Raw genomic sequence first — 21,333 nt, forward strand, 5'->3', positions numbered from 1 at the left:
GTATTTTGACAGACTTTATTCGTTGTATATTTTCACCATTTGTTAAATATTAGAAATAAAATTTCGATTATTAGAATAAAATTTTTAAAGTAATCTACGGTAACAATAGGGTAAAATTTAAAAGTCAACTCCTATCTCAACTCTTATCATCCTTTCGTCACACGTTTTATAATACGACGAGATATACAAGAGAAGCAAACGGCAGACACGCGCTCTCACTGACCGACGGCAAGTCGAATTGCGCGCGCAGTCAGACGTACGTTACCGTCGCAAGTGACGCTGACGATCACGTGGCGCTGTCAACTCTCGCGCGCGCCACGTCAGCTGATCGGCGCTGCGATCCCAGCCGTGGCGATGTCAACCGTCGCACGCAGGTGGTGCTCGCATTCGTAATGGCGTATGACGGGTGAGACAGCACGGGCAAAACGCGCACGGGTGTTTGAGTTTTCGCGGATTCGCAACACCGGGGTGGTGATTAAGTGCCGCGACGCGTTGCACGGGTGTCGAGTGTTCGCGGTAAGATGACCACGTCGGCCGGTGCGCTGCCGTCGTATCAGCGCTTCGCGAACGGCGTGCCGGTGCCGTTGTTCACGAGACGGTCCTTCCGTCCGCGCGAGAAGTACCTGATCCTCCTTGTATTCCTGACGTTCGGCGTCGTGTGCTTCGGCGCGTTCTTTTTCCTGCCGGATTTTCGCACCGGCGGCGCGGCCGTAAAAAGTGTCTACCGCGTGTATCAACGCATGCAAAAGGCGGGACCGGAGTTGCTGCTGCCGGTGCCACCGCGGGCCTCCGGTGATGGCAAGGACTCACATTCTCCCGCGGGCGGACACCCGAATGCGGTGCCGTTAGGTCACGAGGACAGCCATCATCAGGACGTGCACCTGATTGAGGATAAGCAGAAGCTGCAGGTACGAATTAACGCGCTCTCTTCTCGCTTAAGTCGATCTCTCTCGAATTGCGATTCTCTCGAACGCCTTGCCTTGAAACAACGCGTCAGTTGTCAGCTAGGAATTGTCTTGTTTCGTGCGATCTTTATCGACAAATCATATTCTTGTGCGTTTTTGATGAAACTAATGCTAGGAATTGTCTCTAACGCGAAATCGTGCTCCGTTTGTTTACATACAGCCATTGCGACGTGCATGGCTGACGCACGTGCGCGGACTCCACGCGCTGTCATTCCGTTCGCGATTCCGTCTCAATGAACAGCGATAGCGATCTTTCGTTACTCCCGGTTTAGTAAAGTGATCAAATGTCAGGAAAATGTGGGAATATTTATTGTCACGATACTCGATTTCAGAAATTTCAAAACGATATGTTGTGATTAACACGTTTTCAGTCATAATGCATTTAGTTGTCATTTCAACTATTATTTTTTTAATACATATATTATTATTAGAATATTAATATTTTTCGTAAATGTCGCGGAAACGATGCTCGAATCTTTTTGTTTTATCGAATAACCGATTTCAACGAATGTAATTTTCCTACATTGTGCTCACCTTTCAAGATTCCATATTTACATAACTCCTAAATATAGACGTATATTCAAATTAAATCTCAACTACTACTACTACTACTAAATTGTTGGAATTTGTCAGGGTCAAAGTCGAATCGATTTCGTTTATAAATGGAGACAACGCGATCTCTCTTTCCTGTGTGCACGTGCGTCTGTCGAAAGTCCCGTTTCGTGAACACTCTTTTTCTCCTATTCAACGCGTAAGTAGGTCGCGCAAGGTCGTGCCGTGATCTTGCCCTCGTAGACAATGTGTCAGCGGAATATCGATATGGGAGAACTATAATTGATTGTAATTATCGTGATCCGAGAATATGTTAGGCAGTAATTGAATATTCTCTGGAAACAATAACGAATCACTTCTAATAGGTTAATAATAAATTTAAGAAAAAGAGAGAACATTATAAATAAAGTTTCAAAGATCTTATGTTGAAAATGTAAAAAAAAATATTTTTTTAATTTTACATAAATTTATAAATATTGAGTTGCTCATATATGTATATTTTTATTAATTTAGACTTTTGATAAAATACATTAGATTACAGATAAACGCGAAATGAGAGCTGTATGTGGCAAATGTAACTTATCTCGTTCGCAAACGCGTAAATGGTTCGCTCGCCCCATAGTTATCGTTTTCGGTTTTGTCACTCTTTTCTTTTGCAGAAAAGTAATAATCGCGAATAGCCCGTTTGTTTTATACACGCTTTTGCGTTATAAATCATAATTTTGTCAGATATGGCCGTCGTGGTCGGTTTAGAAAAGTGTGAAGAACGGACGGATTATTTCTAATAAAGATAAACGATATGTCACCTAAGCGATTCGTTACGCTAGTTATCGGTTCTGAAATCCTATAAGTCGTGTCATTCTGATTGTCAATATTCTAACTCGTTGCATGATATGTTAAGGTTGAATCACGTTAAATGCAAAGCTTGCTTTTTTACACTTATTCAGAGAATTTTGAAACGTAGATGCAGTAAATGCGACAAGGACGCACGTACAAATGAAGTGAAATGTGATCTGTCAACGTAGCGCAATATAAACTCGTGAAAGAAAATATAGCTCGACAAAATAGGAGATAGCGTTAGCATACTTGAGTAGAACAATCTTACTTATATATAGCGAGACAAATATACGTTTACATGCGTAATCATAATAAATAATTATCATAAAATGACGATTATTGAAAAGTATGAATATAATATATAATACAAGTAATAATTTTATCACACGATTAGTAATAACTAATGAAATGCGATATTTAATATTCATCTTTGTTCATTAATATGTCTTTTTAGAAAAGTATCGTCATTTTGCAATCTTGTAAAAATGAAACTAATTGAAAAATGACAAGGATCATGAGAGTAAACAAGAACGGTGTATCATTGCTCCGTTATAAAAGTAATTCTTGTGTTGATCCTTTTTTTTCTTTTCTTTGGCAACGACATAACGGTAAGGCATTCGAGAGTATGCACTTCTCCGGAGGTGAATAAGGCGAGAAAGAGTATACTTCCGTGGAATGTGGATCGCGTATAGATGGCACGTGTGATTGTTATGGAAATGCACTGGTCTCTCAATTTTTATCATAAAATGGTCTTATGAGTTAAATGTCTTAGACTAATATAGTTTAAGCAAAAGTAAATTAACAACACATACATTTACATATAATTAACGGTCATATTATAAATCAATAGAAATACGAAAACAGTCATCAAAAATTCAACTAATTTAGATTACGCGTAAGAGGTACTAATGTAAATAATCTTTCAGATTAAAAAGATTTTGCTTAAAATATTATTAACAAATTTGTTTGTATTTATTACATATATATATATAAATTGGTTTATTATTTTTACGCAAAAAATTTATGTAAACAAATCAAATATTACCAATAATTTATATCGTATATCGTTTGAATAGAAAATAAATTCAAAGAAAATAAAATGGTAAAATATAATTTTAATATGTTTGTTTTCTATTTAAAAATAAATGTTATTTTATTTGAATGTTTTTGTAATAAATTCTTTTATTATTTGATACCAATACATTATAATTGAGTTCATCAATTTTTATTTTTGTATAATATAATCTTTTTGTATCCAATTTTGTGAATCTAAATAAATATAAAATTAGATATAAAATTTAATAGTAGAATCAACAGTGCATTTCGATTTTCATCATATGTCGTATGAGGTATATCAATGATGCTAATTAAACGCATACCGTGCAAATTTTACGTGCCATCACGAAACGATCGCGGAATGCATTTCGGTTGTGCGTCGAATTTTTAGGCAAAAATCGATGAGGAGTATCAGCAGCAAAAGACATTAGAGAAACCTGACATGGGTGAATCGCGAGTGCGTACGAGTAGTTCTTCGTCGTTGATTGTGCATAAGGAAGAGACAATATTAGTGACAGTGCCACCAGCCCCCGCGGATAAACTGCCATTAACTATCGGCGGAGAGGATAAGGATCGTATCGCCAGGGAACGAAGGGATAAAGTGAAAGAGGTCAGTCACTTTTAATTTAAAAAATATTTTTAATTGATAAAAACGAATTAACAGCGATATATATAAATGTGATTTATAAAAAAATTAAAACATATCCCAGGTTTCTATATCAGATATCGATCAAATTTTTTAAGGTATTTGTATTTGAAAAAAATTTTCTGCGATATATGATATTTTGAAAAAATATACATTTTTATTATGAAAAGCTATTTTTAGGAAGAAATAAAAAAAATTCGGTCACGAATATTTTCGTAATTAATTTACTGTAAATTAGGTAGTTTCTTGTAGTTCTTTTGAGTTTATCAGTTTAAGTTTAATATAAATTTTAATTTAATGCGATAAATTAATTTAATTCTCTTTATATGCCTTTTAATAAGAAATATTTAAATAAAAAATCAGAAAATTAGCATAATCAAATTCATTAATAAAATATTATGATTTTAAAGCTTTTTTGAAAATATTTCTATATTGCAAAAGTATAAACACATATGTAAACATATTTCTCATATATTAAAATTGCATTCTTGTTACTATTTCGAGCGAAATTCTCTTTTATTGCGAATTCATAAAACTCTATTTCGACTATTTAAATCATATCTTTCTATAGAGTTCTCGTGAAAAATTCCGTGGCGTCTCGCGTATCGTCGAAAAACTGCTACCATTTTCACGAAAACCAGAAGTGAGAGAGGCCACTTTTTCGCGAAGGTAGTTTCCGCTTGCGCCGACATCTACGCTGTGTTTCGCAAAATAATGAACCGGGATTTTTAAATTGACCTCGAGAAGTTCAATCTCCTGGCACAATGCGCTACTCTACGCTCTGCATGCAAATTACTTCTATAAAAACTATAGGATCATAACGACTTGTGTGTGCTTATAAAAAGGACACAACCTAACGCTTCGCCGCTGACTTGCAAGCTATATGCATAAAATACATATATGCATAAAACTCGATTTTGGAGCAAGTTCTAAAAATGCATATTCGAAGAAATCGCAAATCATTTTGATATGGATATCGCGTTTGTGTCAGCATGCGAATAAAAATGGCGAAATATAAGAAAGCGTTCTGAATCTTTTCCGTATCGATACATACACGGAATATAAAAATGTCTACCGAAATATATCATCTCTATAAAGTTGATAGCTCTTTTTTTTTTTTAAATTAAAGTACTTTAATTTCACAGAAAATTGGATTTTACTTTCAATCAGTATGTCAGTTTACAAAAATAAAAAATATATTGGTCAAATTTCATATTTTTACTTTGCTTTTTTATGGAGGTAATTTATAAAAATTCGAAATGTGTGTGTGTGTGTGTGTAAAGCCATTTTTATATTCCTATTGTTTTCCTTTATTTACTATTCACAATTATTATTCGAAATCATAGATATATATATATTTTTTTTTTATTGAGATAGATATTAAAGATTGGAATGAAGAAGATCCTGAAATAAAGAAGATCCTGATATACATACATAAAATTACTAGTGAATTACTCTCGGGTGCAGTATATATTTAATTTAATTTTATACAAATACGGACATATACATACATGCAGTTGCTAGAATTTTTAGTCTGTTTTAAATTACCATAATTTTACGCAATATATCATACAATTTTCAGAATTGTTAAATGGTTTAACTGAAGTTTACTGCGCAAGCAATAATGTAAACTGATAATTTGTGATATTAAAATCGATTTTGCATGATACTACTCGCCTGGATCAATTTTATTTAATTTTGCTCCTCGTTTCCATTTCTCTCTCTCTCTCTCTCTCTCTCTCTCTCTCTTTTACACTAAATAAAAATGCATTGAATTCGCAGTCTTCTTTCTTGTTCGATTTGCAGTTTTGCGGTGGTTTTATCGATTGCAAGCGCATTTTTAAGCGCACGTGATATTTTAATTGGAAAATCGTGCGTTTACACGAAAAAATTTTAGTTACACTGTTCACTATATGAAGAGAGAACTTTTCCCGTATTTTTTTTTGTTTTCTTTTTTTTGGTATTTTTTAGAAACGGAGGAGGGGTATCGGAAACTGTAACTGCGATATAATCGACGCGCACTAATTTGAACATGGTCGAAAATAATAATTATCAGTCGGTGCGCATGCGGTCTAGCAATTAAATTCTCGCTGCATTTGTGTGCGAATCGTTCGCTATTCATCATTTGATGCGAGACCGGATATAGAGTCACGCGATATCCTCGGTAACGTTGTGATAGTAATAGCATGAAAATATCAAATGACGTAGTTTGCTGTGTTGTTCTGTTACAAACTTCTATCGGAGAAATTCGTGTTATGAGTAGGACAATTTACGAGATAAAACACGCTTTTTTTACACATATACCCATACATATATACAACGTATTTTATAGTAATATTTATATAACTGTCTAAAATTTTTTTTTTAAACATACATTTTTTTCTTTAAGCATTATTTATTTAAGTAGCATTATATTGATTTTATAATTGTATTTCTTCTATTGAGAATTTTCTCCCGATACCCTACGGATTTCGAAATAATGTATTATGTTGAGATAGTCATTGTTGGATAGTCACGTTATTAGCAGACGTTTTTGCTTACAATAGTAATATGGTTACACATAAAATGTTTCGTAAGACTCATTTTCGCTGATTATGCATTGTTGCTTTATACCTATCCATCTTCGTTTCCTACTTACGTCTATTCATTTGAAAGTCATAGGATGCGATCATCTTATGCGCTTTCACGCTAAGAGTATTCACAATCGTCACTTTCATTATTAGGCCTGGTGCTCTATAGCCTTTTTTAAAATAATATTGTCTAATAAACATGATCTCACCAACGAAACAATGATTTCTCACTTACATTTATTTTTGAAAAAAATATAAAAATATAAAAAATATTAAAAATAAATATAAAATATAAAAATTTACAAGAGCAAAAAGTGTAAGCAACATTTTTTCAAATTCAAAGAAATTAATTAATAGTAAAAGAAGTAAAGTTTTGAAATATGCAAGTTAATTATATGTGTATAAAAATTTAAAAAATTTAATATTATTCAGCATATGAATAAAACAAATTGTTTCCTTTAGTGAAAATAATTTTGTGTCATATGAGTTATATATGTAAATATTTTAGTCGTTATAACACACTCTAATTGCAATTTCTTAATTTATCTCAATCTTAGCTTATAGCTAGAAATTATACGCCGCAGCCTAAACGAATGGACAAAAACATTGATTTGAATTGCATTTGAATGTCAGTACTGACAGTGTGGAAGCTTCAGTTTAGAGGAGCGCGCTTATAATTTCGTACTGCAACGTATTTGTAGTATTTGATGTTAGGAATATTTTCAAGCTTATAGAAAATAAATTAATAATTTTAATAATATATTAAATAATATAACAAAAAATTTAATTTAATATTTTTTAATAATTTTGTTAGAATTATTATTTTACTTAAAAAGGCGCAAAGAAGTTAAATAAAAGGATATTTTGTATCTTTTTCTTACAATTTTAGTGCATTCAAAATCTTTCATTATACTAATATTTGAATGAGAACGCCAATTGCGCAATAACTGTAATAAATAACTATTAATTGCTAGCATATTATCATTGTAACTAGCGAATAGAGATTGTCGATAAACAAGTGATAGAATTAATATCATGACCGTTTATTGTTTGAAATCTATTGATTACAGTAATATATAAGCGTTCAAGAGAGAGAGAGGGAGAGAGAGCAAAACACGTATCATCGCCGATGAATCAATTTGGCCTTCATGTCGACGTTGATACCGATGTAGTGTATCAATGGTATCAATATCAGGTTTAATTCTATACGCACTGACAGCAATTGCTAGCTCTTTTACAACGCGATTGAATGTTACGTTATCTATGCGTGAGCATAACATATATTTTCAATGTGCCTTTGTAAAAGGTTAAATTCTAAACACGCGATCGTTTTCTGGATACTCAACATGTGTTTAATTATATCTTGGGCATATTTTTATAGATTGACCACGAGTGTAGATATAAATTCTACTAAACTTTTTAATGTCATTAAAATGAAATCTTATTACCTATAATTGTATTGAAAAATGTTTTGGCCATTCTATTAAAAATTACAAAAAAATTTATAATTACAATACACATCTATATGAGCAATAATTTACTAATGTAACTATGTGTATTATCATTATAAACGCATAATATTTTTTTGAGACCTTATGATAGCGTGATACAAAGAAAATATGTGTTTATCGTAATGAATACGAGGGTTCAGCTTAGCTGTAGATATGAATGTTTTCATTAACGGTTTACAATTCGTCATGCTATGATCCGTGGAAATGTTTGGCATATACGTGACTTTAACCGAAGAAAATTCTGAAAGCGAGTTTTGTCGCGCATCTTGTCGTCTCGCCCAAGTCATCGAACGTGTTCTTTGGTTTGGAGGATCTACTTGCAAACTCATTATTTTAACGGTACAGTGACCGCATTGTATGCACTCTCGTATCGTATTGACTGCACGGTCACGCGTCGATAATCGGCGCAAATTTAATTTCATCGTTGCAGAATGAATTCTTGAACTGCTGCTCGGTGAGAACATCTTCGCGATATCCTGTTATTGTTTGCAGGAAATATCCTCTATAATTAATTTATTGTGAACGTTGTATATAAATCTGGTTATTAAGTTGATTGAATATTATATTAATGTTAAAATAAATGTTACATTTTTATTGTATAAAAATATATTTCTTGTATAAAAATTTATTACATCAGTTTGATCGGAAATAATTTTATACTTCATTTAATATCGATGTATAATTTTTAAATCTTACAATTAGATTGACACGTTTGTTTTGTTATATTTATCAATCGAAATCTTCAATATTTTATTCTATATCAATGCCGGTTGGGTTAGTAGAAAAAAAATAACGACTGAATAAAATATTTTTTCGTTCACGTACACATACAAATATGTTTAACATTGATGTAACTATATTTGCTAACTAAACCAACCGCATTTCAGATATATCTTTCTGCGTTTGCAATCAAATCTGTATTCGGTCAAATCGTTTCTCCCCATACAACATTCGATATTTTAACACGCTTCACCACATAGTGATTCGTTCGTTTTTATTCGACATTCTACATGCATGTTACGTGTTTTCGCTTCGTACGACGAGCGTGTCGCGTAAACGTATCGATGTTGAATTGCACGGCAAATACGGATGACGATGAGGCTCGGTTGTCAACTATCATATCTGATCACTCATCAAATTTCCGATCGTAATCTGTACATATTCCTTTTTCGAGCTTCATGAATGGCTGATCGTACTATTATGTATTTATTATACGTTTATATGTATAAATCTGCTGATCTGCAATGAACAGAGGAGACCAAGTTTCATTTTTAATTACTTGGAATCGCGGTTTCGATCTGTAATTTTGTTCGCGTTGATATTCCGTATTTATTTATCGTGTCCGCTGTTTTTTAGTCCTCGCTAAAATGACTTTCATGTTTTCAACTTAGTCGCTATCGATCGTCCATTTATTACGATAATTAAAACTTGGGTTTTAACAATAAATTATTTGTTTTTAAAGATTTTTGGACATCTCGATTTTTTCAGGGTTTCTTTTCTTTTTTGTTTTTTTTTTTTGTCATTGTTTTTACGACTAATTTAAAACAATTTTATCTATAATTTTCTTAATAAGTATTTTTTTAAAACATAAAGACAAGAATTTGTTGAAATTTTGTTTAGATTTATATTTTAACAATGTGTATGAATTTATCAGGAATTTAATAGTGCTTTAATCCGACACAGTTTACAAAAAGCTTAAAAGCAATTTATTGATTTAAAAATATATAGATACATGGGTTTACATTTCAGATGTAGGCTGTATGCAACTTATTTCTTTCTTTTTCAATTTCAGTAAATTAATAACTTTTTGAGTAGAATTAGTTAATTAGATAAATCTTTTTCTTAGCAAAATTCCTTTTTCTATGCCATGGGAAATATTTTATCCAGTTGAGTGTTGTGTGTCATATTTTTATGAAATGTTTGCCAAGAAATTTTATTTCCTATAATGAAGAACAATAAAATCAGATTGTTTTATCTTATTTGAAACGTCTACTTGAAAAGCGACTTTGGACTTATAATTAAATTGAGCGCGAGCATCTTTGTTGTTTGTTTTATTAATTGCAACTACTTGTTCTTCATTAGATAGATGGCTACACGCGACAAAGTATTCACGTGTAGTCGCATCTGGATTTCTCTAATAATGCATCGGTATTTCTGTGATAGCATCGGAAATTTCAAATTGGTTGAATCCATCAGGATTAATATAAATTCTAAAAATATTTCAGCCTCTTGTTTTTAAATATTGTAATTGAAAAATCTGAAAGAATGGATAAAAACATTCTCTTCATGCACCACGTTTTAAACTTTCCTTGATGTTTAGCAATTAATAAACGAAATATTCATTTATCTGGTTAATATTTTGCTAATGATATGGATTGACAAAAAATAGTGATAACAGGAATTTTTCGTTTCCGAATTTTTTGATATGAACTCTTCGATCATTAAATATGTTTTATTTTCATATAAAAAAAAATTGTTTATAATGTGAATAAAACTTTCTCAGAAGCTTGACAGATCCCAAATCGAATGGATGACGACTTGCGAAAGCAAATAAAGTATAAAGTTATAATTATTTAGTGGTTCCTTGAAAGAATATGAGAAAAAAAACTTGAGTCGGGTGAAATAAACGATCTATTCACTTGCAATTTATCTGCTGTCGATTGTGGACGATCAATTGGCACTTGCAACTACGAGATTCACGTTATTTCCACGTTAACTCTATTGCCATTTCATTGCAATGGAGTTCTGTAAAGAGACGCATTCGGTCTCTAAATCTGGCAATCAATGTGGCTATGGTTTAATCGGTTACATGTAAATTGTAAACCGTGGGATTGGATTTATCAAGCAAAATAATTAGAATTTTCCAAATCAATAGTGTAGTTAAACGAAACGTTGTACAGAATATTTTATTGAATATATTTTGTGTTTGATTTCAAAGTCATAAATGTATTAAATCGTAAAATTATTTTAAATCAATTTAGTAATCGAAATAGTAAAAGATCGCAGGATGTTCTATTTTATTTCGCGAATAAACATTTTTTTATATCTTTAATTTTTTAATTAGGGTAAACTCGAGTAAGATGGCCATAGTTTTTTAAAATGCAAAAAACATACTTTTATTTTTGTTATTTTTTAATAGTATTTGACATATTAGCTTCATTGAAGCTTAAATTACGTAATATTATCGAAATTAAAAGGAAAATATTTAATTGAAATTTTCTATTATTAAAATAGTACAACATAAGCATTGGCCATCTTACTCAACTTTTAAGGAAAAGATGACCATAGTGACGGAAAGATGGCCATAATATTTATTAAAAAATAGTGAAAACGAAACTAAAAATTATAGGTCATATAAAAATTTACATATCTTTATAATATGTCTAACGTCGATTACGATAGCTTAACTGCAATTTATTCGACATTATAACAGTTTTTAATGGACAAATGAAAAACTTTGCAAGTAGTCAAAAGTAAAAATATGATATAAGATTTACAATATCGTTATTTTGAACAATGTATGCACATAAACTATTTTACTACTGTAAATATCGATTATCTTTGATAATGACTAAAAAAGCGTACTATATAGTGATTATTGAAAAAATTACAGCCATCTTTTCCGTACATGGCCATCATACCCTAGTTTATCCTAAATATAATATTGTAGCTTTTTCGTCTAATACATTTGTTTAACTTTCTTCTCTTTCGTAATACATGTTATTAATGTTTCTTCACATGTTTATCCTTTTGCGGGCACGTATTATTTCTCCGGACATTTATCGTTATGTCGGTTCACCCATCAAGTCCAACTATCAAAGAAAGGCATCACATTTTGGATTATCGCGTCACGCATGAAAATTGCACCAGCGTGCAATTGATTTTCTCCTCCCTTGCCGGTATGTTTTCGCCGCGTCGTCATCAGGAACATTATGCCCTCGAGAGATTTCACGGACGTTCCCTTGTTCAGGATGCCCTCGCACACCTGGACGCACACACGCGGTCATCATCGTTGATCACGCGACGCGCCACACAACTGGCAATTCTTGCAAGATTCTCGTAAATTTTGACCCCCCTAATGACGTACTTTGAGACCGATAATGCCGGCCTAAGGGAGCAGTCTCGTTGATTTAAAAAAGTTGCGGAGACGCGGGCGTACGCGCTTATATCCGCCGATTATACAATCCCTCATTCGACGAGCGACGTCGTTCGTCTGTATCGAAATTCCCCTTTCCGCCCTTTTTTTTTAGATACATGGTTGCGCTATTTCCTGTCGTAATTTCTAATGTCATTGTGACGAACATCGAATGACATCGAATGAATTTTCATGTTTTTAGAAAAAAAATAAAAATAAAATTGCATCGTGGAAATAAATCAAATGTCATTTGCAATTCAAGCGATTTAGATCGTACTAAAAATGACTAAAACGTGTTTGCATTTGTGCGTTGAATTGTTGCGTGAAAACATAAAAATCAAAAATTATATATATATATATATATATATATATATATATGTGCGCGCGCGCGAACATTTAATAAATGCTTCTAAGCAAATAATGATCGTGACTTTGCGTGAAAATTGGATTTTATAAAATGAAAAATCGTGTAGCGCAGTAAATACGAAGTGAATATACACGTATTTTCAGATGATAACCGTTATCGTTATTCAGCATGCATACGATGACAGGAAATTTCCTTTTATCGCGAAATCCGAACGGCCCAATTGTTCGAATGTCGCTTTCCTTTAACCAAAGTATAGGGCTGCGGGATTTTCCATGAGCGAAAGCCGGTATATCGATAGAGACATATTCTCGTTGATATCGCGGCGATGCACGTCGCGGCCGCGTACCGAACGGACATAGATAAACACACATGTTCCCCGATATCGACTCGACGGTCGAGCACGCTGCATCTCTCCGCTACGTGAATGGAACGTGGAATGGAGACGTTTTATTGGACGTTATCCCCGGTCGTTTGTAATCATTTCGCGGGATCGGCGGTGCGCCGTGTGGACTTGAAAAATGGAAAGCGCTGTGTGTATGCGGAATAGCAAGAGGAGAACTATGAAGCGGTTAGATCGCAAAATCTATGATGAATAGGTGGAGGGAGGGAAGTAGATGGTGATATAGTTCAGATTATATGTTGGCGGGATGATTATTAAATTTCTGCATTACGGAGAGTGCTGATTAATAGTTATTTTCATAAAAATGTATATATTATCTTTGCGTGATGAAACGAGTAATTATGAGCAAAATTAAAATAGTAATAATAGTATATATAAGAGATATAATATTTTTGGTGTTACATAATATATTCTTGATGCAAAATATTAATAGCATAACTGTATTTTTTTTTCTGGGAAAATTTTTTTTCTGAAAATAGATTAAAAAGAAAGAGAGGGAGAGAAAATTAGTTTAATCTAGAAGCTGCGATTTCAATACTAGCGCAGGAACTCATTGTAACAGGCGAGGCATACTGATAATTCTTTATAAAGCACGAGTGTAGATCGTTGTATCCGGTTCTCTCAATCGTTCTATAGCTATTGAAAAAGTAATTTGTTTCGCTCTCTCTAGTGTTATTGTTTTTTCTTTATTTCTTCAAATATTTGTCCGTCGGCCAAAGCGGAAATATGCGAAAGTCATTTACGGTCGTTGCCAGAGTCTGGTAACATTTTTTTTTCTTTGCATTGTGGATGGTTGTGTGCATGTATGTATGTGTTAGAGAGAGCAGATGGACGTAGGTAGCGAAGAGAGGAAGGATAACATCGAGAGTTCCCAAAGCTTCCACCTTTTGTTATGCCATCGCTCGTTCATGGCGTCGGCGGCATTCGATAAAGCGCCGGACGAGGCATCACGGAAGACCGATAAATCCGCAAACAAAAGTGGATTATGACTTTTCCCGCGGCCATCGTTCACGCCTTTTATTACGCCCGGTGCATACACACGAGCGTGTGCATAGATTTTTTTGGCCGACGTGTACAGTGGACGAATTTGAATATCGAGCGGACCGCCGCGAGTTATTACGTCCTGCGCCTCTTGTCCACCACGAGATTTCTTTTTTTTTTTTTTTTGGCTCTTTTTCCTCCCTCTTTTTTTTTTATTTTGACACGAACGAAATATCAGTGCGAGTCTTTCATCAGCAATGAAATATCAACGCGAGTATCTCCCGCGTTATTATTTTTGCAAATTTTTTTCTTGCTAATACATTTTCGCATTCACGAATGAATAGAAGAAGGCGTGCGACGCGAAAATCTATTACTTATCTCGAAACATTTTTTGCCGATAATAACAAACGTTTATATAAAGCATAGCGATGATCAATATTACATACACTCAAAAAAATATTTTACTAACGTAGATGGATTTCTAGATGTGTCAATTAAAATTTATCGCTGCTTTATGTGTCTGTTAGAATATCGTTCGTCACGTATAGAATTTATAGCAATATAACACAGCAATATTCTAGCAATACCTCTAGAAAATTTAGATCCCATTGTCAAATATTAATCACAAATATAATTGTCCTTGACAATAGGCCTTAAAAATAGGCATCACAGACAAATTTTCCGCCTAAATTACTTTAATAGTACAGATATAAATTCTGTCTCTGTCATTTAAATCGATCAAGTGCAAATTATATGCAATATCACAGTATTTGTTAATAATTTATCTGTTTCAGTTAATTTTTTACAGCTGGAAAATTTTTCTTAAAGTTGCAAGATCATTTTTTTGGGTGCAGTCACTAGAGAATAAGCGAGATAAGAATCTCGCGGATGCATGTAACAATCGTTAAATGCAAATATTGCGTATCAACGACCCGACGCTTTGCATATTAGCGGTCTCATTGTCATTCACGCGTCGCCAATATTTTCGTATTTATTTTTGTTATCGACATACCGCTCGGTATGTCACAATGACAATAATTAAACAACCGCGATATTATGCGCAGAGGAAAATGAAAGTTCCGGACTCGTGCTATCTGGTCGAAGGAACGTAGCTTCTCGTTCATGAATTCTGATTCATCATCATTGAAATTACGATATTTATAAATTTACTACAATTTTGGACATGAAAAAATTATACGTTATTGATCAACAATCAATTAAGTCATGCAAAAAATAATATGAGAATAATTTTATTTTACTATAGGTCATATTAAATTGCGGGATTAAATAGAATTTATTGTCAAATTGTGAGCCGAATCTCTTCGAGGCGAGGTTTCTTGGTATTTAAATTTGCTTTTAGTTGAACTTTATGCCGTCGTGAACATTTTTGCAATTCACGTTTTGCTTCGGTCGTGCATCTCATATCGACATAGCTTATTGTCAGTTCAAGACTCGGCTCGCGGTGTACTGTGCGATGAAGCGTGTAATCTCATCGCGTAACATAATTCCTTTGACGCGGCGGTGAAATATGTACTGATTTTTAGATACTTTTTTATACCGATAATGCACAGAAAAAAGAATATTCTTACTTTGATAATATCTTTAGTTTCAAAATATATTCTTATTATTTAAGAATAATTTTCTTGAATGGAGAGGAAAAAATGTTGGATAGAAAATAACCCATGTTCAAATCGAAGATTATAATTTTCTTAGTGTTAAAATAATTATTTTATTCGTGAAATGTCAATTGTAGTATTGAAATAAGATTATAATATTGTTGAAATTTTAAGATTTTTTAATTCTTCTAAGAAGATTATAGTGCGTCGAGAGTACAAAAAACAGTATTATTGTATAATATAGATGTGGAAAAGAATTTACATCGAAACAGAGAAACTATAAAATCTTGTGAACTCGACTTTTAGTTTTACTTGTGCACTATAATATCTCTCTGTATTATTTTTCATTATCAATTTTGTTCAAATTTATTCTCCTCATATTCTGTTGCTAAAAATCATAAATCTTTCACTCCTATTATTTATACTTTTAAATAATTAAATATAATAAACCCATGAATTAAGAGATAGAATTTTGTAATAATGATAATATAAAACAAATAATTTATTAAATAGCAAACACATACACACAGAGCAGGGCTTAAAAGCAATCACATTGAAATATTCGAGATTTAGTTCGACAATTTAAATGCGTGATTGAGTCAGTCGTTAATATAACTTTTACTTTAATGCAACATTTATTGGTCGTAATTTCTGCTTTTAAAAGAAATATTATAAAAGTTAAATTTCGAAAAGTCAGTGTAATACTTTAGAATACATTTTAAACTGTCCTTTTTTTTGCAATAATAATTTTTGAAAAACTAACTACGTGCAATGGTTTTTTTTTTTTAAAGAAATAGGTATTTTAATTATAAAACTGTTTTACTTATTAATAATTTAAATTAAATTTAATAATTATATAACTGTAGAAATTATTTTTGGCAATGACTTTATTCCCACACACCTATACACAGCGGTTTTAATGATTAAATTGTTAAATTGAAATTCGTATATATATCCTAGTTTTTATTTAAACACGGTTATATTGCCGCATTGTATGCTGCACTTTCAACACAATTTATTATATGCGACCTTTCGCGCTCGGATGCCTTCCCGGTAGGTGTGATTGCCAATAGGTAAACGTACAATACATAAGTTCAGCGATGCTGTTCGCGCACGCTTACTTTCATTGCGCCACGTGAAGGTATTCCATATTTTTTTCGATTTCTCGTTCGCGTGCTGGCTGACGGAGTTATTCCCCGTGGTAGTTATTCGCTTGCCGTGAGCGACGATATTGCAATACACCTACGTGTATAATACATGCACGTGATCGTGGGAGGTTGGGCGGAAAGTAACTAATATTGTGTTTCACAAATCACGTTATACGCACTGTCGATCGTGAATCAATGAGAGTTACGAATATGAATATGAATGAAATATAAAAGACTTGTCGATATGCATATAATATGACGTTTTATCGTTCGCGATGCTTTCGTCTTCAACGGCGCTCGTTTCTCGCCACTTTCGTTTTCGCGATCGAGCCCGTTAAATTTACGCCCACTGATTAACTGTCGCTAAATGACATTACGAGGGATAATTAGAGCGGCCGGCGACGTAATATCGGAATTCATATCGTGCGATTACCGCGAAACTAACTGACCGAATCCATAGCGGAGTAGTTCATCCTCGACGCGTATAATTATCCTGCCATTAACGGGGAATACGCTCGGAGGCAGAATATTTGGCGAGGAGGTTTCTGGCAATGTCATTCATTTATTTTCACGTTTGTCACGTGGTATGTCGTACGTCGTCTCCTTCCCCCGATAGTTACGCACTTTCCGAAAAGGGATATGAATTAATGACAAGTGCAAGCTTGACAAATCGACGACGATTTATTAAACGTAAACGCACGATAAAATGTCGAAAACAGCGCATCGATACGCGTTTAATCTGCCGGATTTAATCGACGAGATTCCAAAGTCGAGCGATGCCGCGATTTCGGCGTTAACGGATATTGCATTATATGAAATGGTCGGTAATCATAAACGCCGTTACTCATTTGGCCGATTTATTCGTCCGGCGTTATTAATGTTGATTGATGCGCTATGCAATACACGTCTCATATTTTATCCAGACGCCATTGAGGGAAGAAATTGCACGATGTAAATGGCTAACGAAACTCTGATGACAAATGGATGAATTTGCGTAGCTATATCTCTGCGTATCCCACGCTTATTATTTTTAAAATAAGTACAAGTACTCTGACATCTTTATTTGTACGATTATATCGCTCGTTTTATACGTTGTATAATTTTTGTCTGCTAAAAATATTTTAATACTCACGGTATATTTTGTATAACGATATTGCATTTTTTTTAAATATATACTATCGTTAAAGTGAATTTCTTTAACGAAGGTTAATGTACAGAGTGTTTCATAAAACTTGTATCAAATTGTAAAATATATTTTGACGCCAAATCGCATCAATGTAAATTGATAGGGTACAAAGAACAGACGCAAATGCCTCTATACCGAATGACGTAAACGTATGACCTAATTCTTCCTTGAGAAGTCGGAAGAAGTTTCACGAGGTACTTTCGCTCTCTAGCCAAACACTCTCGCTCGACTACTGAGGTCACGTCGGACTGGTTTGAGGTAGCGAAATCGATGATACCGCTTTCCCAGCAGCTGTACGTGTGATTCTCCGTAGATTCTCCTTTCTCTGCTAGGTTGTGTTCTCAGCCTAACGTATCGGAGGAGTCTTCTTGCCGTTATACGTTTGTGCTTCTTGCTAGAAGACCTTACCGACCGTTGGTTTAGATTGACTTTTTTCCAAAGAGATCATGCCCACTTGCCGGAGGAAGTGAATCTATTCATCATCGCAGCTGAGTCCAGAGGGATGCTGGGTAGAACAGAGATGGCATCGGGTCATTAGAAAACTGCGCCCCAGTCGGAAATACTAATTGATTGATTACGCGAATAAGGCGTTTTATTTTCTTTTGCTCTTTTACCATAGTATAGATGAAAGCAAAAATTTTTTTTAAGAAACTATTATCTTTAGACTATAGTATAAATATTTTTATTTTTAATATATTTTCAAATATATTTCTTATATAGTTTTAATTTTTTTTAAATATTTATTTAGAGAAAAAATTAGCGATATAAAAATCATTAAATGCCGTAAAATACTTAAATTGGCTGTAAGAAGATTACATATTTATAACAAATACATAAGCATTGAAATTTAGCTATACATATATGAGGTACCTTAGGTAGATAGGTACTTTGTTAACAAGAGATAACGAGAGAAAATGGATCGAGATAAATTGTCTGCATGCGTAGGTGGGTCTGTGATTTTAAATTGCATAGTTATCATTATTTCATGTTAATCCTTTTCATATAACGAATTGTGCACTATATACTATTCCCAATACAATATTGTATTATTATTACTTTATTATGCATGTATAAATTAATAAATTTTCAAACGTACACAAAATTATTCATACTTGAAAAATTTATATTATTCCTATGATTTAACAAATTTAGCTTCTTGTCTCCATTAAAGATAGCATTTTATGTACAAGAGTTGATCGGAAAAGCCCAGTGAATGAAAAAAAAAAAAAAAAAAAAATGAAATGGTAAATGGAAAATGATAAATTCCGCTTTTTGCTGTCCTGGACTTTATCTAATAAACTGCAAAAACTCTAAAAATAATTAATATGTAACATTAAAATAAATTTATATAATTTTACAGAAAAAAATATATTTGCCTTAATTAATAAATTATATTAATCACTATATTAGTCACTATATTAGTCACTATATTAATCACTATATAGTTAAGAAAATAAATTCAATGTAATAATAAAATTTTTTTTAATTCAAGGTAAAATTTTAAAAATAAAAATTTTTGAGATCTAAACGTTATACTAAATTTTTTATTAATTTTTAGTAATAAGAAAAATATAATAGTAACAAAAATTTTTACCAATATGAATCTGAATTGCATTTATCTTTCAACAAAAAAACTAATTTATTTGCTACATCAATTTCTAATATATAACGGATTTTATTTTGAATAAAGCTTAAATTAGAAAATACTCTCTCAATAGATGAATATTAATAAAAAGATTTTCTATTTATTTTAACAAAGTTTTAATAGAAAGAAACTAGTTTTTGTCGGCTGTTTGTTCGGAAAATATCTGATTTTTACCACTGGTATAGATTTTATAAAAAAAAAAAATGTGGAATTTTGCCAATATTGCGTACAAAATATAAAATTGTTTAGCTGTATTATATCTATTATCGTAATATGAATAGACTCGCTTATATGTATGTACGCATCGATCATGGAATAATCGTCAGAGGCGTTATAAGAAATTCCGCGAGAGATTATTATGCCGTGGAATCTGCGGGTATTAGGGTGAGCACGTCCGTTATTCCGCGACATAGCGTACCGGAGGGACACCGGATATTCCAAAGACGGTACCAAGACTCGGAACTGCATCAGCCTCCGTAGTAGCTCGATGGCACGCGTCCTTGCTTGGAATATTAATATGTTCTTGCTACGAGCACTCCGAGGGGACATATAAAGACGAAGAAAACGCACAATTCAGTGGAAATACTTAACATTCTCTTTCTTCTCCTTGACAGATCGTTCTTATTTCAACTTTTCCACCTGCTCTATGACTTTGCTGTTAATGTCGTAATGTCAACTATCAGAAGGTCCATTATTAATTCAATGAAGAGGAACTGAAATATAATCCGCGGATATTTAATTAATTTTCAACACAGATAAAATGATAGTATTTTAGCATAAACTGTCGGGGTTAAATTTTACATTTTATCTCGTATTTTATATTCTTTTTTGGAACAATGCTCGCGCGTAATATTCATTCGTGGTTATTGACTTTTCGCCTGTACACTCTCGTGTAGTTAATAAGTTGCAAGTTGTAGTGTTTCGAACGATACCGTGTCGAACAATTTCCGCGGCGTCCGCAAAAGTTTGTTCAACCGAGAAATAGCGATCTCCATTACATCTGCCTATCTTCTGCCGCCGGAATTGCAGAAACGCGTTTAAATTTGCATTCCATTCCTGTGTCAAATCACTGGTGCACCGAACCAAGCGGAGAGAAAAACAACGATGAAAAGAGAAACAGGTTTTAGCCTGGATTGCAGTATGTCGAGTTGAACTTAATTCGGAAAGTCAATTTTTCTTGCTTTTTTTTTTTTTTTTTTTTTTTTTTTTAGCTGCATGTGGTACGTCGATATCGCCGCTATTACTCACATAAAACACTTTTGCTTGTGTACGCTTTGCAATTCAAAACTAGGCATTGATTATTTAAATATAGTAGATTGATATTTCAGATTGGTATTTAGATAATACCATTTTACTTAAAAATATTAAAGACTAATGAGAGAGAGAGAGAGAGAGAGAGAGACAAAAATCGTAATATAATTAGTACGTCGATTCATTGAATTATTCGTCGTTTGATATGCCATTTAAATGTTTTTATAAATATTTAAATACGATTATTAATCACATTCTAATTTATTAGGCTTAATACGGCATTGATAAAAAAAAATTATTAATTCTTTTTTCCGTAATTAATATCGTGTCATTTGCTCTTTATTTTAATAATAATTATATTATTTACCGTCAAACAATTCTAATAGATATATATGTGTGTAATGTTTTTACATTATTTCATTATTATCACGCGAAATGGCTATATGAATTGTCTGCAGGAAATTATT

The 21,333-nt window shown here is 32.9% G+C and overlaps 2 protein-coding genes across 8 annotated transcripts in view; one reads left to right on the forward strand and one right to left on the reverse strand.

The window, feature by feature from the left end:
* LOC140664113 (glutamate receptor ionotropic, kainate 5-like) overlaps positions 1–21,333 on the reverse strand; it is a 274,048-nt gene that overhangs the window by 38,321 nt on the left and 214,394 nt on the right. The window lies entirely within an intron of this gene.
* Positions 328–21,333, forward strand: part of LOC140664117 (mannosyl-oligosaccharide alpha-1,2-mannosidase IA-like) — a 228,238-nt gene continuing 207,232 nt past the window's right edge. For 2 of the 7 annotated variants that reach the window (XM_072888887.1, XM_072888886.1), the window contains exons 1-2: positions 330–908; positions 3,802–4,020. In XM_072888887.1, coding sequence (XP_072744988.1) covers positions 522–908; positions 3,802–4,020 — 606 coding nt within the window. In that variant the 5' untranslated portion in view covers positions 330–521. Of the gene's footprint in view, positions 909–3,801; positions 4,021–21,333 lie in introns of all 7 variants that reach the window. The other 5 variants (XM_072888889.1, XM_072888892.1, XM_072888885.1 and 2 more) reach the window with 4 other exon arrangements.

This window comes from Anoplolepis gracilipes, chromosome 3 (assembly GCF_047496725.1).
Source record: "Anoplolepis gracilipes chromosome 3, ASM4749672v1, whole genome shotgun sequence".
NCBI lineage: Eukaryota > Metazoa > Arthropoda > Insecta > Hymenoptera > Formicidae > Anoplolepis > Anoplolepis gracilipes.